We start from the raw sequence: 22,202 nt of genomic DNA on the forward strand, positions 1-22,202 counted from the left end.
GGGAACAGGCATTTTTCCCAACGATCTAGTGTCGCACACTACTCGACACAACTCGGAGTGTAACGACAGATAGGGAACATCTCGGTTACGTATGGTAAGCCTCGTTCCCTGATGGAGGGAACGGAGACATTGTGTCTCCCATGCCACATCTCTGGTCCGCCTCTGAGTGAGCTGAGACGCTTGGCTCCTCAGAATCAGAACGAGTGAGCAGATGCACACGCTGCCCTATTTATACCCGGATGGCCGGGGCGTGGCCAGCTATGCAAATCTGCACACCCAATTTTCATTGGCCTTTCTCAAAACTGTCAGAGGTGTTTGGGCTCTCAAGAGCGACCCCTAGTGTCGTACACTACTCGACACAACGTCTCCGTTCCCTCCATCAGGGAACGAGGGTTACCATAAGTAACCGAGACGTTTCTTTCATGCTTTGATATGAAATGATACAGGTTACAGCGTGTGTGTGTATGTGTGTGTGTGTGTGTGTGTGTGTGCAATTGAAGAGCACACACTTTTTTTTTTTTTTTTTTTACATATATGTGACCTTGGGCCACAAAAACAGTCTTAAGTACCACAGGTATATTTGTAGCAATAGCCAAAAATACATTGTATGTGTCAAAATTATCATTTTTTTAAAAAAAAAATGTTGTCAAAAATCATTAGGATATTAAAGGAGAAGTCTACTTCCAGAACAACAATTTACAGATAATGTACTCACCCTCTTGTTATTCAAGCTGTTCATGTCTTTCTTTCTTCAGTCATAAAGACATTATGTTTTTTGAGGAAAACATTTCAGGATTTTTCTCCATATAATGGACTGATATGGTGCCCCGAGTTTGAACTTCTAAAATGCAGTTTAAATGCAGCTTCAAACGATTCCAGATGTGGTTGTAAACGATCCCAGCTGAGGAAGAAGGGTCTTATCTAGTGAAACGATCAGTTATTTTCATAAAAATAATACAATTTAAATACTTTTTTAATGTCAAATGCTCATCTTGTCTTACTCTCCCTGAACTCTGTGTATTCTGATTCAAGACAGTTAGGGTATGTCAATAAACTCCAATCGTATTTTCTCCCTCATCTTCAAAAATCATTTCAGAATCATCCTACATCGCTGCAGAAGTACCAACACAGTCTTTGCAAAGTGAACATGCAAAGAAGATCAAACACCCTTAACAAAAAAGGAAAACGGCGATATAGGACGATTTTGAAGTTGAAAGTTGAAAGTTTGAAGTGGCATTTAAACTACATTTTAGAAGTTCAAAATCGGGGCACGATATCAGTCCATTATATGGGGAAAAAACGCTGAAATGTTTTCCTCAAAAAAACATAACTTCTTTACGACTGAAGAAAGAAAGACATGAACATCTTGAATGACAAGGGGTGAGTACATTTTCTGTAAATTGCTGTTCTAGAAGTGAACTTCTCCTTTAAGTAAAGATCATGTTCCATGAAGATATTTTGTACATTTCTTAACTTAAATATATCAAAACCTAATTTTTGATTAGTAATATGCATTGCTAAGAACTTCATTTGTACAACTTTAAAGGTGATTTTCTCTTTTTTTTTTTTTTTTTTTTTTTTGCACCCACAGATTCCAGATTTTTGTATTTTGGCCAAATATTGTTCTATCCTAACAAACCACACATCCATGAAAAGCTTACTAACTCAGCTTTCAGATATTGATTTATGTATAAATCTCAATTTTTTTAAAAAAAAGGACCCTTATGACTAGTTTTTTGGTCCAGGGTCACATATAACATTCCCATCATCAGCCAGTGTGCATTACTGATCTCATTGCTGTGGTGTTGAGTGTAGCTGTTGGTGAAATGTACTCACTTCAGCATCTTCAGCTCACACACAGGATTCTTCAGTCCCTCACAGATCTCTTTGACTCCTGAGTCCAGCAGACGACTGTTGTTCAGGTTCATCTCTTTCAGGATGGTTTTGGAGGAGAGAACAGTAGCTAGAACTGAACAGCTTTTCTCCGTCAGCTCACAGTTATTCAGCCTGAACACAAAAACAGCATTTCAGTAATGACCACTTTCATCATGTATATTTCTTACAGTTATATTGCATAATGTTAGTGTTGGCGGTATCAGCTGATGTGAGCTTGACTGACGTGTTCTGTCCGAACTAACGCAGCGCTTGATTATTATTATTCAGCACATATTCAACACAAATCAGATCAACAGCTCTTCATATCTGATTACACATGTGACTGACAGTCTTTAATAATGAATAATCAAAGAGGTTTCAATGTATAAATCATGTTCACTCACATTATTTTCTCCAGTTTGCTATGAGAGTCCATCAAAAGAGCAGAGAGTTTCTCCCCATCCAGATCTCCTAATTTATCTCCACTCAGATCCAGTTCTTTCAGTAGTAATGGACTTTTACCCAGAACTCCAGTGAGATACTCACACGCTTCCTCTGCAGCAGGACTTTTCAAAAACCTACAGGAAGCAGATAAGGATTTCAGATTATTCATATTTTTGGATTATTTTTGCTACAAACTCTGTTTTGTGTCTGCTGAATTTCTCTAAACTGCTATTTAATTTCAGTTCATGTAATTTCTATTCAACAATGGTAAATTTGACCCTTCTATCTATTTTTATACATTTGATTTCACATCTGCGGATAATTTTTAAATATTTTAAGGTCTTTTTCACCTGATAGTTTTTAATGAACAGAGTCCACCCTGTAGTAGATCATTGAGCTCCTTCACTCCTGATTGTCCAGGATCATTTCCTGTGAGATCCAGCTCTATCAGGTGTGAAGGGTTTGATCTCAGAGCTGAAGCCAGAGCTTTATAACCTTCTTTAGTTCTTTGGCTCGTGAGATCCACTTTCCCTGCAGTTTAGCTTCAACCCTGATCAAACTCACCTACCTGTGATTTTCTAATGATCCTGACATTGATTAACATGCTCAGGTGTGTTTGATCAGGGTTAGAGTGCAGGTTGCTCCCGCACGCTTAGAGTTTGAGCTCCATCAGTTTCGTAAACTGTAGGTGTGTTCGACTTCATCTACGGCTAGTCGTGGGCGGAGTTGAAAACGAAGTCATCAAGACGGACACTTTTTACTCTCGTTAGTGACACTCACGGTGTTTGCATGCTCTATCACACAGGCTTGTGCACAATTCAGAATTGAATTGAGAATGACTCCTAAATTCCAATTCAATTATTAAATTTGAATTGAATTTGAATTGATGTCAAAAACAGGATCTAGAATTACAATTCGAATTTTAATTAAAGGAAGCAGAATTGCAATTCAATACAAATTCAAAGAAATTCATATACATAAGTGAAGTGTTTAACAATGAAGCTTTACAATATATGTCAGATATGATTTCATTACATATTCTATAAATGATATTAGTTTGAACTACTTGTACAGATTACATTAACAGGAAATGTTCCGCCCAGCAATGAATGTTAAAAGCTCTAGTCACAGAACACATAATTAAGTTTGATTTATTGGAATTGTAATTTTGTGGAACACAATGGAACGTGACACCATATCCCAGAATGCTTTGCTTTAACCAAGTATTTAAAATGGTTGCCAAACAATTTGAGGTGGACATTTGTTTGAAAGCTTCTTTTCTACACAATTTGATGGTCAACACCAGACTTTTTAAGTTTCAGAAGTCATGATATTTGATATCATCAGTGTTGGGGTCACTACTCAAGAATGGGTAATACACATTATTCACTTAAAAACATAATGCATTACCTTACTTGTTATTCTCTATGAATAGTAACTCATTACTCTACTCATTACAGTAGTGCAACACAGCAAGAGCCTGGCATATACTGTAGCTCATAAATGCCTTAAACACACCTTCAACTCACAACACAACAGTAACATTAATGTGTTACATTACTCCGTTACAGCCAAATGTGATTATATTATGTTATTCCCAAGTTACCCCCAACACTGGATATGTGTTTAAAAGCATGCAAGCACACTTTCTTTTTTCTTATGACTTGTTGTAAATTAAGAAAACAATTCTTGTCAATTGTGGAATTAATAGAAATATTTGTTCTCTTAAAGACTGATCTGAGGGACTTTTCTACAGAAGAAACATCCGGAAATCTTGATGGACTGTGAAACCAACAGTTACACAATCCAGCCAAACCAGAGTGAAGATCATGGTAATCCTTCTGAAACAGCGAGTTCCAGCACTAAGTGGTCACCAACTAATAGACAACAAGTTGCTCTGACTGACAGTGTTGTTACATATATTAAATTAAAAATAAGGATTTCATTAATCTTTTGCATTTGGCCCAAGTATATTTGCCTGACAGTAGATCTTTGGTCAAACCGATCAATGAAATTATTTTTTGGAATGACTGGCCATTTCATTATAGATTTCATGTTGCAGAGTGTAATGCTGAGCTGTCAGCGTTTTAAAGGGAGGCATACAGCAGAAAACATTTGTAAAATTTATGAGGATGTTCTTCAAAATTACAATATTCAGAACAAAATCTCATTCATTGTGACTGATAATGCCTCCAACATGGTAAAGGCATTCACCCTCTTCCCACCAATACAATCCTCACTTGAGAGCCGTTTAACAAAATTTGAAGAGATGGAATGCTTCCAGGTGGCTGCCACGGTTGACCCAAGGTTTAAGTTGGACTGGTGTATTGGTGAAGAGCAGGTAATAATCAAAAACCTTCTCAATGCAAAAGTTGAGTCTGCCTCCCCAAAAGGGAATGCAACCATGAATGGCAGTGCTCAACCAAAGAAACACCCAAAACTGTTATCCTACATGGAAAGCCAGTCATCTGCCATGCCAGCTGACACAGCCCCACATGAGGTCCACATGAAATACTGATCCTTTGGTTTATTGTAAAGAAAACCAAAGCCTTTTTCCTACCCTAGCTCAACTTGCATGTAAATATCTTGCCATACCAGCTTCCTCTGCACCTGTTGAGAGAATCTTTAGTGTTGCATGAAAGATATTCAGACCAGAACGGTGCAGACTCAATGATAAAACATTTGAGGAGCTATTGAGAATTAGATGCAACGGTGTTGCTCAATGAGTTTTGCATTGAAATAAATGACAACTGCATTTACAACGACTTTGTGTTATTTGATTACTTTGAAATGAAAATAACATTTTGAACAAAACTAATCAAACACTGAAGGAGTAATTTATTTCAAGAATTTGATCATTATCTATATGTTGGAACAAAATGTATGCAGGGTTGAGGATTGACTAGTTATGTGTAATGAAATTATGCTATTAAATTACAAAATTAATGTAATTGTGTGTGAGATTCAACACATTCTTCCTGTTGTATGACTGTGTGGAATGTCTTTGAATTGCCATGAATTTAATTCCACTTCCTGTCATTCCAACTCCAATTCAAATTCAACTTCCTGTGGGGCGGAGTCAATTCAATTCAAATTCCAACTCATGAATTGAATGGCGGCCAATTCTGAAATTCTGAATTGTGCACAAGCCTGCTATCACAGAAGAAATGAATTAAATGCAATATTTATCAAATACACCAACTTTTTAAAAGCGTTTTCATGAGCAACAGAAACACGTTTCATATACTGCTTAATACAGTGCCATCTGAACAAGAATAATGTTCAACATAAACACATACTATTTAAATATTAATAAAGTGGGGTTATATATGCTTTTATCAGTGTTTCATGATAAATCTGACTCAATATAACATTGCGACTACAGTAAAAACACTTTCACTGTTCTAAAAACACAGATTTGTCAGTATTATCGGACTTGAGGATGTTAGAATAAACCCAAAACACACGTGATCGTTGTCATGCGGTGAATCTGGCCAATTGTGAAACAGCCATGTGGTCATCAGAGCTCCTGCAGCCGCTCTGAAGAAACTGCGCCGGCTGAGTCAATCGGCTGCTCTCGAATCGCTATCGCGGTACTTTGATGGCACACGTGACAGTCACGAGGCGTCGGCACAGCCTCAAGTCTGACAAAATTTCTAACCAGCATACACTGCTTCAAGTCAGAATTTGATTGAGCTGGGCAGTGATGCGTTAAGTCGAACACACCTATTATTTTCGCTTCATATAACGTGTGAATATACCCCATGTTCTATTTTACAACTAAAACAACCGGATTGGCTTATCATCACTAGTTTTGTTTTGATTTCCCAAATCCACTAGCTTATAGCCCGTTAGCAGCACCAGTGTCATTGCCGTTAATCTTGCTTGCATCATTTACACACTGTTTACACACATTACCATTGTTGCTTTAATGCAAGTAATAGTGAGTAAACTAGGGGCAGCTGTGGCCTAATGGTTAGGGAGTCGGGCTTCACTCATCTGTGTGTGTGCGTGTTTGTTCACTATTCACTACTCTGTGTGTGCACTTAGATGGGTTAAATGCAGAAATTCTCAGTATGGGTCACTATACTTGGCCACGTCACGTCCTTTCCTTTTCCTTAATGGCGAATTTGCGTCTACCTTTGAGTGCAGGTAGACAACACTCTGACCACCTCTACTCCGTGTGCTTCTCTGCACAGGTCCCGTGCACTCTGGACGCAATCTTCCCAGGTGTCCTTCACTCTGCAGCCGGGACACCACGGACCCTGGGTGCAGCAGCAGAGGAAGACGTGAGCCAGGCCCCGGACGAGGACCTTGCTCCCTCCGCTGCCTCCAGTGTTGCAGTCAATTCTGTTTGTAACGGCCACCTAATGTTTAACATTATGTTAAGGTCCCTTTAAATATATTTTGCTCTAAGTTTGAACACGCACGCACTGAGATAGTGAGAGTGAGGCAAGAGATGGTCGCTCTGCTGCCGAGTACTACAATGCTCTAACTTTCTTCCATTTTGATTTTTCCCGTTACCAGAGTGTTTTACCTCGCATGTGTGTAAGAGGAGTGCACTAGTGCAAACAACTATAAAGGCTCATCAAATGACTAATTGCCTCGAGTTTTCTTTCCTTGTTTCGGGTGGACTCTCTGGCGGACGTTACATGTTCCCCTCTGGAAATCCTGTTCCCCCTTGACCAAGCGTATCTGCTGAGCGGGTTGCCAGGTCTGTGTAATTAACCTGACCAACTGTTAATCAAACTTTGCCTAATTACGTGGAAATAAAAACTGTGGTTTTGGCAACAGTGGTGCTGAAAAGGTCTCCAAATGCACCCAAAACACAACTAAATGTATGGAAAGCGAAAAGGGACAAAAGTGTTGGCGCTACTTTCAAATGTCTTGCAACACTGCAGCAAAATACAATTATTCTCCCCCTTCCATTAATGTTCTGTGGTTTTAATTATTCTTTAATTATTCTTCCATTGTTTTTGTCTAATGTTTTTGTCTAATGTCTGAGTTTTGCATTTAAATTGCGTATACATTTTAGTCTAATCTGTCGGTGCAGACAGATAAAACTCGATAACTCATATTGTAGACCAGGGGTGGTGAACATTCACGTGATGTACACTTATGACTGGTTTTGTGGTCCAGAGTCACATATAATACATCACAATATTTTCATCATTTAGAGGACATTAGTCCTCTAACTGATAACTTCTTGGCGTATATTGAATTTGAATACTTAACAAAACGTTATTGTTTTCACAAGAAGAGAAAATATACAGCTGTTATAATAAGTGACACGTAGCCTAATTTCAGAGGTCACTAATGAAATCAATTAATCAAGTTAATCAATAGAGCTATAAACTGGGGACATGACCATGTCACATTGTCACCTGAATTTCTATTCTTGCTGGCGTTTTCATACAATTTGAACATATTCAATTATAAAAGTCAAGGCATCTACCCATTTGGCATTAAAAAAAAAAAAAAAAAAAAAAAAAAAAAAAGCATAGATATTGCATAAATATCATAGACGTTCTTCCAACTTCCAAGTTGATGTTAAGCAAACACTACTCTAGGTGATATTCATATCTACTGACAGTGAGATATAGGTATTTACCAAGACCGGATACAAAGTTAATACTTGTCAATAAACTATACTAAATTGACTTTCCAGAAATTACAACGGTAAAATGACCTGTTCTTTAATTGCCATTTTAAATGGGCCTATTTCTTGCATTGGGCCTTCAGAACATCTTTGCTTTATTTATTTATTACATTGGTGTGGGATATTAATGAATAGACTAGAACAATTGCTGACAATGCTGCTAACATTCTTTTTCATTATTGTTATTTTTACAGATTTCCTGTGATGACTGTAGGCGATGGTTCCACATGGGCTGTGTTAACAATCTATCCACAGAGAAAGTTTTTTATCCTTTTATGCTTTAATCAAAATGAATTTTGAAGCCATTCTTTTTGTAGTCCTATTTTTTTTTTTCTTTTTTTTTTGTAAACTGTCACACCTGCTGGAAAATTGGTCTCTTTGTTGTTTATTTCATTCATAAAATTAAGTGACATTTAAAAACAGACATTGTGCTTCAAATAGGCCTGCGCTAGAGACTTCGTAATAACCAAAGCCTCACACATTACTCTTAAAACGCTTGTAAGTTGGGGAAACCCCTTTTTACATTTTTTTTTAACATGTAAAGATGCTGTCAGAACGGCGTTTTCTTTATGCTTTAGCTGATATAATATATGCTGGGGTGCAGGCAGATATAGACAGGCTTTAAAAGCTGCTAGAACTGAGCATATCTGCAAACTCGTAGAAAATAACCAAAATAATCCAAGGTTTTTATTTAGCACAGTGGCTAGATTAACAAATAACCAGACGCCACCCGATCTAAATATTCCCTTACAGTATAATAGTAATGACTTCATGAATTTCTTCACTGATAAAATAGATAACATCAGAAATACAATAACCAATGTAGATTCTACAGAGTCTAATACGTCAGCTTCTTTCGCCACACCCAAAGAAAAACTGCAGTGCTTTACAACTATAGGACAGGAAGTGTTAAATAAACTCATTACTGTGTCTAAACCAACAACATGCATATTAGATCCTGTATTACTGAAAGCATTGTTACCTGTAGCAGAAGAACCGCTTGTCAATATTATTAACTCATCGTTATCTTTAGGTCACGTCCCAAAACCATTCAAGCAGGCGGTTATTAAGCCTCTTATTAAGAAACCACAACTAGACCCTAGTGAACGGCAAAGTACAGACCCATTTCTAATCTTCCATTTATGTCTAAAATTTTAGAGAAAGTTGTATCTGCTCAACTGTGCTCATTCTTGCAAAAAAATTATCTCTTTGAAGAATTTCAGGCCCCATCACAGCACAGAAACTGCACTTGTTAAAATCACTAATGACTTGCTTCTTGCGTCAGACCAAGGCTTCATCTTATTGCTAGTTTTACTTGATCTTAGTGCTGCGTTCGACACTATAGATTATGACATACTCATAGATCGACTACAAAACTATGAGAGTATTCAAGGGCAGGCTTTAAGATGGTTTAAGATGGTTAAAGTATGGAGTGCCACAAGGATCTGTTTTAGGTCCTCTACTATTTTCGAAATACATGCTGCCCCTTGGTAATATTATTAGAAAACACAGGATTAGTTTTCATTGTTATGCTGACGATACTGTTGTGAATTTTTTCTTAGAGACCAGGAGACGTTTTTGGATATCTTGAAGCAGAAGTTTCTCTTTATTCAGATACTCGCTGCTCTGCACTGCAGTCTTCAAAAAGTTGTCTTCTCAAAGCTCAGCACAGCAGAGTATATAGGTTTGAAGGGGGAGGAGTACATAGAGGTGGAAACAATCTAAACAAAGCATGCAAATGTGGTACAGGAAAACAGCTCAGTTAAAGATTTTTCCCAGCCTTGATCTATTTAGCATACAAGTGTCATTCAAATGCATAGGTGCTTAAACAAAAGGCACAGTTGTACCTTGAGATTAGAATTCACACTTAACTTGGGAAAACCTGCCAGATGTTCAGGAACTGAAAGGTTACTGTCTCAGGGCCTGGGCTGCCTGCTCTTAGACTGTCACAATATACATAACTTTTTCAGTTCATGTTGTCATATTGGAACCTATATCAAATATGCATAGGATCAGCATATTTTAAACAGAGTCTTAAATTTGTAATCCTTCAGTCCCCCCTTTGAGAGTTCTAATAACTCTCACATAATACAAATTTAAACCTCCATAAATCCATTCTATAGCCTATGTTTGTTAACATTGAGCTCCATCTTCCATTCATGTAACTTGAAATAGTTACAGGCACATATATCTTATTCTGTGTCTTGTCCAAGATTTAATTAGGTGTGATAGTTCTTTTCAGAACCATAAATGTTGACACATACGACATGGATGGTAACATGTCGTACAAGCTACATGTTGACACAGAAAACCATGTAGCATAAGAGTGGAAGTCCTGACGTCCATGGCGCCTGAATAGCTGTGTAGTCTGTAGTTTTCTGTAGTCCATTTCCCACGTAGATTCATTTAGATGACTCTTTGTCCTCATGAATCTTGTTCATGGATGTCTGAGGTGATGCTTTACTCCAGGATGCTGCTTTTGAAGACATCATGGCATGTACATATACCTGCAACACAAGAAAACAGAGAAACAGCAGACCAGCAGTATTCATGCATAGACATTTGTAGACTTCTGTTGATCGTATAGTCATTTTAAGTCTAGTGATCGTATAGTGGTTTTAAGTCTAGTGATCGTATAGTGGTTTTGTTGACCTAGTCTTAAGTCATTTGACACCTATGGACCAGTGAGGTGGGGACAAACTGATGAGGGGAAAAAACCTATGAGGAAATCTTCACCACAGGGTTGGCCCCCGAGGCCTGTTGCACTTCGGTTCTTCCCTGGGCTCCTCACTGGCCTGTGTGTCCTAGTCTGTCCCTGTAGTTGGTGTGGGAACTTAACTGTGCAATTACTCCATCCTCTAATGAAACATCAGTCATAGCAAACATCATAACCCATAGAGGATAGGTGAGTGTGCTGTAGTATTGTTTTTGGCTGTGAGTGTACTTAACCAGAGTCCCCCAGTGGGAGGAAGTCAACTTCCTTTTGTTCTATTTACAAAGAATCTTTTCATCTTTGTTGTAGATTATTGGGGTAATTAAGAACTCACAGTCTTAACAGTTAGCACCTCAGCAAGCTGCCCCACGAGTTTGGTGTAGTGGGGAGGGTCTGCTTCAGAGTTGCAAGCAGACTGAGTAAGAGCTGATTTACAGCGTTCATTTCTCTTACATACTTTTTGTTTTTCCTACACTCTTTCATCCAGTGTCCAGGTTTACCACAGTAATGACAACTGGCCTCCCTCTTAGGACATTTTCGTTTCTGTTGGTTCTTTGTGTTGACCTGAAAGGATGCTGCTGCAATCTTTACTCTTGCTTTAACATCAGAGTCTCTTTCCCAAATAGCTAACATGTCTAGGTTACTTCTGAGAGTTTTGTTAGACCAAGTTAGATCTAGGAATGTCAAGGCTTTTCTGTACTCAGCTACAAGACCATCTGACCAGATGCGGACTAAGGGTCCCTTGTCATCTAGCACACTTTCAGAATTATCAACTATTCCACTGTAAGTTACAGCTGTCTGGCAGAACCTTTCACTGTATTCATTCACAGTTTCTTCTTTCCTTTGCACACAGTTAGTGATTCTGGACCAGTCTATTTTGGGTCCCACGATATTCTTTAGAATTTTCGAAACACCTTCTCTCAAATCCGCTTTACTGGCATGTTGTAGTTCAGAAGTAACAGCAGACTCAAAACTGTTGAATTCAGATTCAGTTAGAATTTGTGACATCAGCTGTGTGACTTCTGCTAACGACATGTCGTAGAGACGCATTTTGCTAGTCAATGCTCTTCTAAATTCAGAAAAATTTGTGCATGCTGAGGGTAAGCTCTGGGATAGTCTCTCTATATCTTTAGGTCCTAGCGCTGTATGGACTGCTTGTAACTGGAGTCTGGGGGTTGCAGATGGAACAGTTTCAACACCTTCTACCCTACTCTGAGCCCCTTTTCTCGCTCCACGTACTTCAACTGCATTTACATTTTTATCTCTTAATCCAGTATTGCTATTGTCCTCTAGTCTACACAAAGACTGTAAGTCAGGATAGCTTTCATCTGACTGTTGGTCTTTTGAATCACTTTTGGTTGAGGCCTTGTTATGGCCCACCTTTTTAGTGAGACAGGACACTCTAGTTTGTAGTTGTTTGTTTTGTTCTTTTAACTTAGCAATACACTGAGCTTGTTCTTGTGCTAAGGATAAAGTAAACTCTCTGTGGCAGCAGATAATGCCTTTAATGTTTTTCTTTCTGATACATGCTCCAAGTACCTTTTTGCATTCTTCAATTGACCATACTTTTTCTGGATCAATACCAAATTTCTTTGTTAAATCCAATCTGACTGACTCTGTCACTATTGAGTCCATGTGCTCTCCTAACAATGATTTGAACTCATTGTCTGTCCGTAAAGGGGTAGCTAGTCCACCTTTCTCAGTTGTGGGAATCAACCTAGCATTCCTTCTCAACATTTTGTAATGTCTTTCTGACACAACAATACACTTCTAACACCTCCCTGGCAAGCAGAGCATAAATTTGTCAACACAGAACAACTGTTGTTAACCTTCTCTGGCAAAGCAGAGGAAAACCTAGTTAATACACATTATCATGTATTCAACCTTCTCTGGCAAAGCAGAGGATTCCTGAACATAAACTACTAGCACTTTATGCTAATCTTCTCTGCCTGAAACAGAGCATAACAGATATTAGCACGTAATGCTAATCTTCTCTAGCTGAATAGAGGATAACTAGTCTGTTAACCAAACCCTGCAGCTGTTTGTTAACACTTCTCTGGCGGCGCAGAGGCTAACCACATGTACTGGTCTGTAGTGGTTCTTTGAATAGAGTAACACTCACCAAATCGTTGTTGAGCTGAAAAAAGTTTCTGGAATTCAGTCTGGAACGATGTCTGGCGAGAAGCTCTATCCGGGTCACGGCACCAAAACTGTTGTGAATTTTTTTCTTAGAGACCAGGAGACGTTTTTGGATATCTTGAAGCAGAAGTTTCTCTTTATTCAGATACTCGCTGCTCTGCACTGCAGTCTTCAAAAAGTTGTCTTCTCAAAGCTCAGCACAGCAGAGTATATAGGTTTGAAGGGGGAGGAGTACATAGAGGTGGAAACAATCTAAACAAAGCATGCAAATGTGGTACAGGAAAACAGCTCAGTTAAAGATTTTTCCCAGCCTTGATCTATTTAGCATACAAGTGTCATTCAAATGCATAGGTGCTTAAACAAAAGGCACAGTTGTACCTTGAGATTAGAATTCACACTTAACTTGGGAAAACCTGCCAGATGTTCAGGAACTGAAAGGTTACTGTCTCAGGGCCTGGGCTGCCTGCTCTTAGACTGTCACAATATACATAACTTTTTCAGTTCATGTTGTCATATTGGAACCTATATCAAATATGCATAGGATCAGCATATTTTAAACAGATTCTTAAATTTGTAATCCTTCAGTTCAACTATATATCTCAGCAAGACCAGATGAAACTTCTAAATTATCAAAGTTAACAGTGTGTGTTAAAAATGTAAAGACTGTATGACCAATAATTTTCTCCTATTAAAGTCAGATAAGACAGAGATATTACTTATTGGACCAAAAAAACAGTAGACATAATCTCTTGGCTTACAATCTACAATTAGATGGATGTACTGTTACTTCCACTACAGTCAAAAGTCTGGGTGTTATATTAGACAGCAACTTGTCTTTTGAAAATCATATTTCTCATGTTACAAAAACAGCATTCTTCCATTGTAGAAACATGGCCAAGCTATGAAACATGTTACCCATTTCTGATGCAGAAAAGCTAGTTCACACATTCATGACCTCTAGACTGGACTATTGTAATGCACTACTAGGGGCTTGTCCTGCATCTTCAATAAACAAGCTACAGATAGTCCGAAATGCAGCTGCTAGAGTCCTTACCAGGTCAAGAAAATATGATCATATTACCCCAATTTTAAAGTCTCTGCACTAGCTCCACATCAGGTACAAAATATTACTTCATACCTATAAGGCCCTTAACGGCTTAGCTCCTGCGTACCTAACTAGTCTTCTATCATGCTTCAATCCATCACCCTCCCTAAGGTCCCAAAACTCTGGACTGTTGGTAGTACCTAGGATAGCAAAGTCCACTAAAGGATGTAGAGCTTTTTCACATTTGACTCCCAAACTCTGGAACAGCCTTCCTGATAATGTTCGGAGATCGGACACACTCTCTCTGTTTAAATCTAGATTAAAGACAGATTTTTTTTTTTAGCCAAGCACTCAAATAATGCATCTCATAAAGTTTTCCTGCAGTTATATCTGATCAGATGTTCATTATTAATCTTTCAGCTCTGGTTGAACAAATCTTTCTTTGATTGGTTTGAACATCAGCTACACTAATTATGTCCCTATTTCTTCTTTGATTCTGCAATGGGATTGAGATCCCATGGTAAAACTAGGAACTCCAGTCTTAAGAAGAGATGATGCCAACCCCTCAGAGGACTTCAGATAATGCCAACCCTGAAACAACATGCAGCACTACTGAATTCTGCTGCTAATTTATAGTGTTCTTTGTCTGTTTGATTATGTCATTAATTGATCTTTACTACACATCTCTGCCATCTGTACATCAACCTGACACAGTCACCACTAGTAAGCTACTACGAAATATATTGTAAAAACCTTTAATTTGCTGTAAAGTTGCTTTGCAACGTATCGTGAAAAGCGCTATACAAATAAATTTGAATTTAATTGAATTGAATTAGAGCTAAACTCAGTGGATCTCAGGAAAGTGGATCTCATGGGCCAGATTTAAGGATCCCTGCTATAGGATAGAGCTGTAATCGGGCCTTAAAAGTTAGGCCCGACAGTGCCCGAGCCCGACAGAATCCGGCCCTAGCCCGACAAGTATATTTTGATTGACAGCTTTTTAAAAGCCCGAACCCGTTTACAGCCTGACATTAAGCAAATATGCACAAGCACACAGCTCTTTTGCCTTTTGTCAATAATGAGTCATTTATACATGTTTTAACATAATTTATTAATGACTAACGTAGGCTATAAGCCACTTGGAAGTTGGAACTAATAAATATAATAAGTTCTCTGTAACATCGTAACATCTTAGCACTCTAAATAGGCGTACACTTAGCCTATAAATAGGCCAACGCGTCAATAAAAAAGACTCTTTCTTAACAAAATAAATTAAGATAAGTTCTAAATTAAGATGGGTTTTTTGGCAATAACGAAATTAAGATAGTTTAAGCGCGGTCCTGCGCTCAGTGATGGTGCGTCCAGCAGCACTGAACACCTTTTTACTGCCGCTGTGACTGGCCGGGATGCATAGTACTGACTTGGCTAATTTAGCCCAAACTTAATCACCAGAGGCAAGCCTCCATATCACCTCCTCAGCATCCATTTTCGCATCTTTCTCGCGCTAATCGAAATGCATCACATGACCGCGAATTTACCGGAAAAGCCGGAGCGCAAGCCCGAGCCCGGCCTGAGCCCGTGTAAAATGATATAAATTAAGCCCGAGCCCGAGCCCAAGCCCGAGCCCAAGCCCGGGTTTCGTCGGGTTTCATCGGGTTCGGGCAAAGATCTTCAGCTCTACACAGTAAAAATAGATGGGTTATTTTTTTAACCCAATAGATGGGTTACACATATTGGGTCACTGTGTTGGGTTATTTTCTAAAACGTTGGGTTATTTTTTTTAAACATCGTTGGGTTGTTTTTAATAATAACCCAGCGTTGGGTTTAATTGGTTCCCGCGGCGACAGTTCAAATTTTAACGGTCGACAGTGTCTGACCACAGAAGAAGCTGCTGCTGCATCAGTGTGAGGTAAGTAATAGGGTTTAAATAACTCTTATAACATTATACTTATACGAAGAACGTGAAATGCACTTCAAAATTGAACTTTTGTTGTTGTATGTTTGTTTTTTTTTAACGAAGATGTAGTTTCCTTTAGTCAGTGTATTGTAACGTTACTGCAGAGAATGAGCTCCATTGTAAACGAATAACGTCACGTTAACTTAGCTGTCCCAGTTAGGTTGCTAGCAGTAATAAATTAAATAAACATTAGCAGAAAGTTGTAAAACTGTTTAGAGATGTATTACAGTAACCTAAAGTTAATAATGTATGGTGGAATGTATACAGGACTACTTATATTACTGAAATCACCGTCTACCATTACTACAGGTTTAGTATTATTTTACAGCTGATGAAGGGTTCTAGACATACGGTTTCTGACTACAGTTTGTTTGGTCGCATTAATGGTTATCACATTTAACTTTATATGGGAAATGGCTAATGTTAAATGAGACATTGTTGATTTAAACCGCGCCGCACGAACCTTTCAACTTCGGTCCAGTATGTAACCTTAGCTCAGCGGCAGCTCAGAGAGATGCGCTCAAATTCAGTTAATTCTCTGTTTAGAAAAGTCTACAAATAATCACATTTCCCAAAAGCAAGACGTGATGGGAGAAACGAAGCTTTTCAAAGTTTCGAATCAATTAAACGAATCGCTTAATTCGCAAAATGATTCACTGCTTCCAATCGTTCGTGACACAACGGCGACGCCTGCTGGTCAAAACAAGGCAAGCGTCAGTTGTTTGGAAAGCGAGCACTAATTGGAATAACACTAAATGTGTTTTTATGGTTTATTTATATTGAATATTGTTATGCATATATTAGATTCGCCTCTAATTACAGCCATTTCTATTATAAAGCTATGACAGATTTGCATGTTTTTTTAAATGTGTACTAAATGTGTTTATACTTATTTTTAGACATTGGGTTCTTCAGTGAAGGAAAAATTACAACAGTGGAATCTCATACATTAAACATCCACATGCCAATTAACTGAAATATTTCAAGGTAAGTAAACTATTTATATTAGTGATCCATATACATTACCAGTCAAAAGTTTTTGGACAGCAAGATTTTTAATGTTTTTAAAGAATTCCCTTCTGTCTAAGCCTGCATTTATTTCATCCAAAATACAGCATTTAAAATAACCGCTTTCTATTTGAATATATTTAAAATGTAATTGTCCAGTCTTTTCAAAGCTTTTAAAATAGAAAGCAGTTATTTAAAATAGTAAAAATATTTCACAATATTACTGCTTTTACTGTATTTTGGATCAAATAAATACAGGCTTAGTGAGTAGAAAAGAATTCTTTAAATAACTTTAAAAATCTTACTGTTCAAAAACTTCTGATTAGTAGTGTAGGTTTTCCAACAATTATGAAAAAATGTTTCTAGTTTATCTGTAAAATGTTTCTTCTTCTGCTTCATCTTATCACAGAGGAAGGAGTCAATGAAGGAAGTTTTATGCGACCGGATGACACCAGCATTGCTGCACTAACTCCAAGAGAAGAAGTTTTTAGCATTTTCAACGGTGAAACAGTGGAACAGAAGACCTTACTACAAGCAGTGGATCTGTGTTTCAGACATTTCTACATTTATGACATCTACTACCCAAAGCTCCTCTGCACCCATTTGCAGCACACAGTCTTTAATATTCCAGGAGTTCTTTCAACACATTACCTCTTCCTTAGAAACTTTGTATTTATTGATCCGTAAAAACTTTTTATGTTGCTGATTATCAGCAAGTCCAGCAGCCAGCAGATTTACTTTGTTTTATTATTATTATTATTATTATTATTATTACTTGTGTTTATGATTTTTTATTTTTGTTTTATTGATAAAAGTTTGTATGTTATGTTTGTTTTATTTGTGCACATTTGTGTATGTGTTGATATAAATAAATATGAATTGATACACATTTATGACCCTGGACAACAAAACCGGTCATAAGTATCATGGGTACATTTGTAGAAATAGCCAAAATTGCATTGTATGGGTCAAAATTATCAAATTTTCTTTCATGCCAAAAATCATTAGAATATTAAGTAAAGATCATGTTCCATGGAGATATTTTGTAAATCTCCTACCATAAGTATATTGAAACTGAATTTATTATTAGTAATATGTGTTGCTAATAACTTCACTTGGACAACTTTAAAGGCAATTTTCTCAATATTTAGATTTTTTGCACCCTCAGATTCCAGATTTTCAAATAGTTGTTCTATCCTATCAAACCACATATTAATAGAAAGCTTATTTATTGAGCTTTCAGATGATGTTTATATTTAAATACAAAAAAACTTGACCCTTATGACAGGTTTTGTGGACCAGAATCAGATAAATAAACATTAGTTTTGAATAGTTGGTTTTGAATTCAGTGTACATCTTGAAAATATGTCAGTTGTGTGTGCATATTTGTGTTTTGAATGTATTATATTTTCACATTCTTGTACACTTATTTTGTAAACATTTGCAGTATGACTGTTTTACATTTAAAAATATATTTGTAAAAAAAAAATATTTGCATATTTAAATAAAATATTTATTTGAAAACAAAGTAGTGTTATAGTGTATTTTTATAAAAAAAATAAATAAATAAATAAAAACTGATATAAATGAATCTAAATAATTAACTCAACTGTTGGGTTACTTTTAACCCAACTGGATTTTAACCCAATTCATTGGGTTAAAATAACCCATAGATGGGAAGGTGCTATACCAACCCCAATTCATTGTTACTATAGAGTCAAACAAGAATCCTGTTTTCAAATATCTGCACAACTACAAATGTAGAATAAACAACAAATTACTAAGTAACTTTTTTATACACAAATTTACATTTTGTAAATAGAATAAACAGCAGAACCTCTGCATCTCTGAGCAGCACAGTGTTTTGTTCCTCAGTGTTACAAGGACTAGTAAATAATTCAATCAGGCTATAAGTACAATGGTTTGCAAAGTTAAATGAATCAGCTGATTGAAAGATTTAACTCACTAATTTAGACAGTCACTTGCTGCCACCTACTGGCAGTTTTAGTTTTAAAAAACAACAGTTCTGCTATTTGCTCCATTTACAAAATTGAAATGTATGTATGAAAGTTACTCAGTAACTTGTTTATTGTATATTTGCGATTGTGCAAATATTCAGAAAAACAGGATTCTTGTTTTTGTGATACGCTAACTCCTATAGCACAATGATTATTGCACAATAAAACACACTTCAGTTTTTCCAATCTGCATTGTGGAGTTTTCAACAGAAAACAAATATTTACTTTTCCTAAATTCCTAGTTTATTCCCACTCAATAATGTTAGTATTAATACATGTCAAATACACTGTGAAAGGGATGGATTTACAAACTATATTAATGATTTTTTTTTATATATAAATAAACTGCCTGCATATAATTTATTTTGCATTACAGCATCACATCTCACCTCAGTGTCTTGAGTTGACAGTTTGGATCCTGTAGTAAATCATTGAGCTCCTTCACTCCTGATTGTCCAGGATCATTTCCTGTGAGATCCAGCTCTATCAGGTGTGAAGGGTTTGATCTCAGAGCTGAAGCCAGAGCTTTATAACCTTCTTCAGTGATACTGCAGTCTGAAAGTCTAGAACCAGAATGAAAATGTCACAATCAGATGATTAATCAGTTATTCTAGAAATTACCTAAATCCATAACAAAATTACATTTTATTCCTTATACAAATGAACTAAAACTGCAAAGCAAAATCGGACAACTATATATTGATTCATACAAAGAAGAGAACTTTAAATTGTTAGACATCAATTCACTGCAGTATCTCCAGCTTACAGTCACTTTCAAGCTTTAACCTTCTGATGCTCCTCATTTGTGAGGTACACTTGTGCTCTTCATGGTCAAAAGAGACTGAACACCTGAAATGTAACTTTCTTTTCAATAAAATCAATGTAATATTAATATATTTTTGTTCTATATAGTAATGTGAAATAGTCTTAAGACATTAGTACTTTCACCAGCTAAAACTGTTTTAAAGTCAGTTATTTCTATCTTTTGCTGTAGTGTGTCAGTAGGAAACATTTACATTTTACAGGTTTATATAAACATTTTGCCATTATATGTAATAATCCAGTGAGATTTTTCTTTGCACAATGAGTCTGACAACAGCCATCTTAAAATATTATTTTGATGGTGGTCATTTTTTACCACGAGGACCACAAATGTAAATATGTTCTTCATTTTTATTTTTATTTTTTTACAACCACTTAACTTTTCAAATGAAGCTACAATTTTCAAAATTTTAATTTTTCGATCAAAAGTGATTTCCCCCAAAAAAGAGCTCCACCTCAGTAGCATCGTGTTGGGCCTCCTCTCTGATCAGTGCCCTTAGACTCGTCCTAATATATTTATCTAGAGCCAAACACACTTCATTCAAGTCATTTCTGCTCCACGTATGTTGCTTCTCTACGCTGCTGAAGATGTAAAGCACTACAAGAGCTGCAGATGATGTTCTTATTTAAAAAACAGACTTTCAAAAACATATTTTCGTTAAAATGATTAAAAAAACAAAGCAGTAAATAAGTGTTGTGTTAGATCTGGCAGGTCACGTAATTTTGTCAGCTGATCCACGTCTACCTATAGGAATACAATGCTTATAGAAGGTCTACTACTTCCTTACAGAAGGTCCATTCAGTATTGACAAATCACTTCGTTCAGGAGCCAACTACCCTCCTCCATCCCCAGCTCCTCCTTTCATCCACAGTCAAAACTTGGCCTCCTGATATTCCTCATTGAGTCAGACTTTATCCTGAATTATGTTGTTAAACTAAATTGGAATTATGTTTGATGATGGAGATCCAGACAGAAATAGTTTGTTGTATCTGTCCAATAGATACAGGGCTCGACTTAAGCCTTGTCATAATCAGTCATTCACTTGTCCGAGTAAAAAAAAAATCTTCTATAGTTTTTTTTAAAAAGCAATAGTTTCATCACTGCTCTAGGATCTTTCTTTAATCAATATATTTGTGATATTTGCCTTCAATTGATTTCTAGGACACTTTTTAGCTTAATGAAGGGCAATATTTTCCTAACCTTACTAAATGTATGTGTCATCATTTGTAAAATTCTTACATTTTATCAATAACATCAATAAAATAAAATGATTGCAATTATTTGCTATTTTATCATTAAAATTGCAAATGCATAAATAATGTTATAAGATAAATGGTTCCCCTTTTTAACATATAATGCATTAATATTAATGCAATGATGCTTTTAAAAATGTATCCAAACCACCAGTAGGTGGCGGCAAGTCACTGTCTTAATGAGTGAGTCACACAATCCCCAATTCATTCAAATGGCTAATTAATATTTTGAAAATACTAAAAATGAAACTGTTGGATAAGAACTGAACTGAGCTGATGATGAAATCACTGTTTACCTCACAGCTGCTTTATAAATGAATTAAACTCACTCTTAAATTGATGGACTTTACATATTTACTGAACCAAACTGATTCAACATTGAACTGATTTTAACTGAATAATGACTATTTACTATTGTCTTTTTAGAGTTGCTTTACAGCAGAATTGAATTCTGTTTGCATCACTAATTCACTATTTTCTTGTTTATATCTGTAAAGCTGCTTGGAAACTATTTGTATTGTATAAAGTGCTATATAAACAAACGTGTCTTGACTTTACTAGTTAAATTGTTTCTGTTCATCATGTATGTTTGTTTGTTTTAAAAGACACTTATTTAAAGCAAAAAAATAACAATGGTCCAGACATCAAGAGGAAAACCCTGAACAGTATATTTTATCAGTAAATGTAATGCAAAAATGTAAAAATAATAATAATAGTCTAAAAGCATCTTATCTTAGCTTTTCATATCCAATTATATATACAAACAGATATGCATCATCATAAATACAAATGAACCATCAAATGCATGTTAAGTTATACCTACCTTGAACATAACCAAATACATTCTGTAAATGGTATAGCATAATGTGTCAGCTTAGGACAGTGTCAATGACAGACCAAATCCGAAAAAAAAAAAAAAAAAAAAAAAAAAAAAAAAACACTATGGCAGGCATAAACATAAAAACACAGCATACAGAGTTTTTCATTATCTAAGTCTGTTTTTCACCTTATGTTTTTGTTGAGCTCAATTTTTGTCTGTTGTCACACAACTTACCTCAGTATCTCCAAATGACACTTCATATTTTCCAGTCCAGTGCAAAGCAGCTTCACTCCTGAATCCTGTAGATTATTATTGCTCATGTTCAGCTCTTTCAGACTGGTATCTGATCCAAGAACTGTAGCCAGAGCTGAACAGCTTTTGTCTGTTAAGCCACAGTCATTTAGCCTATGAGGGAAATAAGATTACACAATAATTAGATTGAATACAT

General features: G+C 36.5%; 2 protein-coding genes across 5 annotated transcripts in view; both read right to left on the reverse strand.

The window, feature by feature from the left end:
• Positions 1-1,836: 1,836 nt before the first annotated feature.
• Positions 1,837-22,202, reverse strand: part of LOC127159512 (ribonuclease inhibitor) — a gene marked incomplete at its 3' end in the record, with an annotated part of 73,186 nt that continues 52,820 nt past the window's right edge. The window contains exons 9-11 of the mRNA XM_051102323.1: positions 19,248-19,421; positions 2,280-2,453; positions 1,837-2,007 (exon numbers count right to left, since the gene is read on the reverse strand). Coding sequence (XP_050958280.1) covers positions 1,837-2,007; positions 2,280-2,453; positions 19,248-19,421 — 519 coding nt within the window. The remainder of the gene's footprint in view (positions 2,008-2,279; positions 2,454-19,247; positions 19,422-22,202) is intronic.
• LOC127159511 (uncharacterized) overlaps positions 9,528-22,202 on the reverse strand; it is a 21,025-nt gene continuing 8,350 nt past the window's right edge. Inside the window, exons 1-2 of one of the 4 annotated variants that reach the window (XM_051102320.1) lie at positions 12,576-13,442; positions 9,528-12,520 (exon numbers count right to left, since the gene is read on the reverse strand). In XM_051102320.1, coding sequence (XP_050958277.1) covers positions 11,037-12,428 — 1,392 coding nt within the window. In that variant the 5' untranslated portion in view covers positions 12,429-12,520; positions 12,576-13,442 and the 3' untranslated portion in view covers positions 9,528-11,036. Of the gene's footprint in view, positions 13,443-22,202 lie in introns of those variants that run through there. The other 3 variants (XM_051102321.1, XM_051102322.1, XM_051102319.1) reach the window with 3 other exon arrangements.

This window comes from Labeo rohita, unplaced genomic scaffold (genome assembly GCF_022985175.1).
Source record: "Labeo rohita strain BAU-BD-2019 unplaced genomic scaffold, IGBB_LRoh.1.0 scaffold_223, whole genome shotgun sequence".
NCBI classification, from domain to species: Eukaryota; Metazoa; Chordata; class Actinopteri; order Cypriniformes; family Cyprinidae; genus Labeo; species Labeo rohita.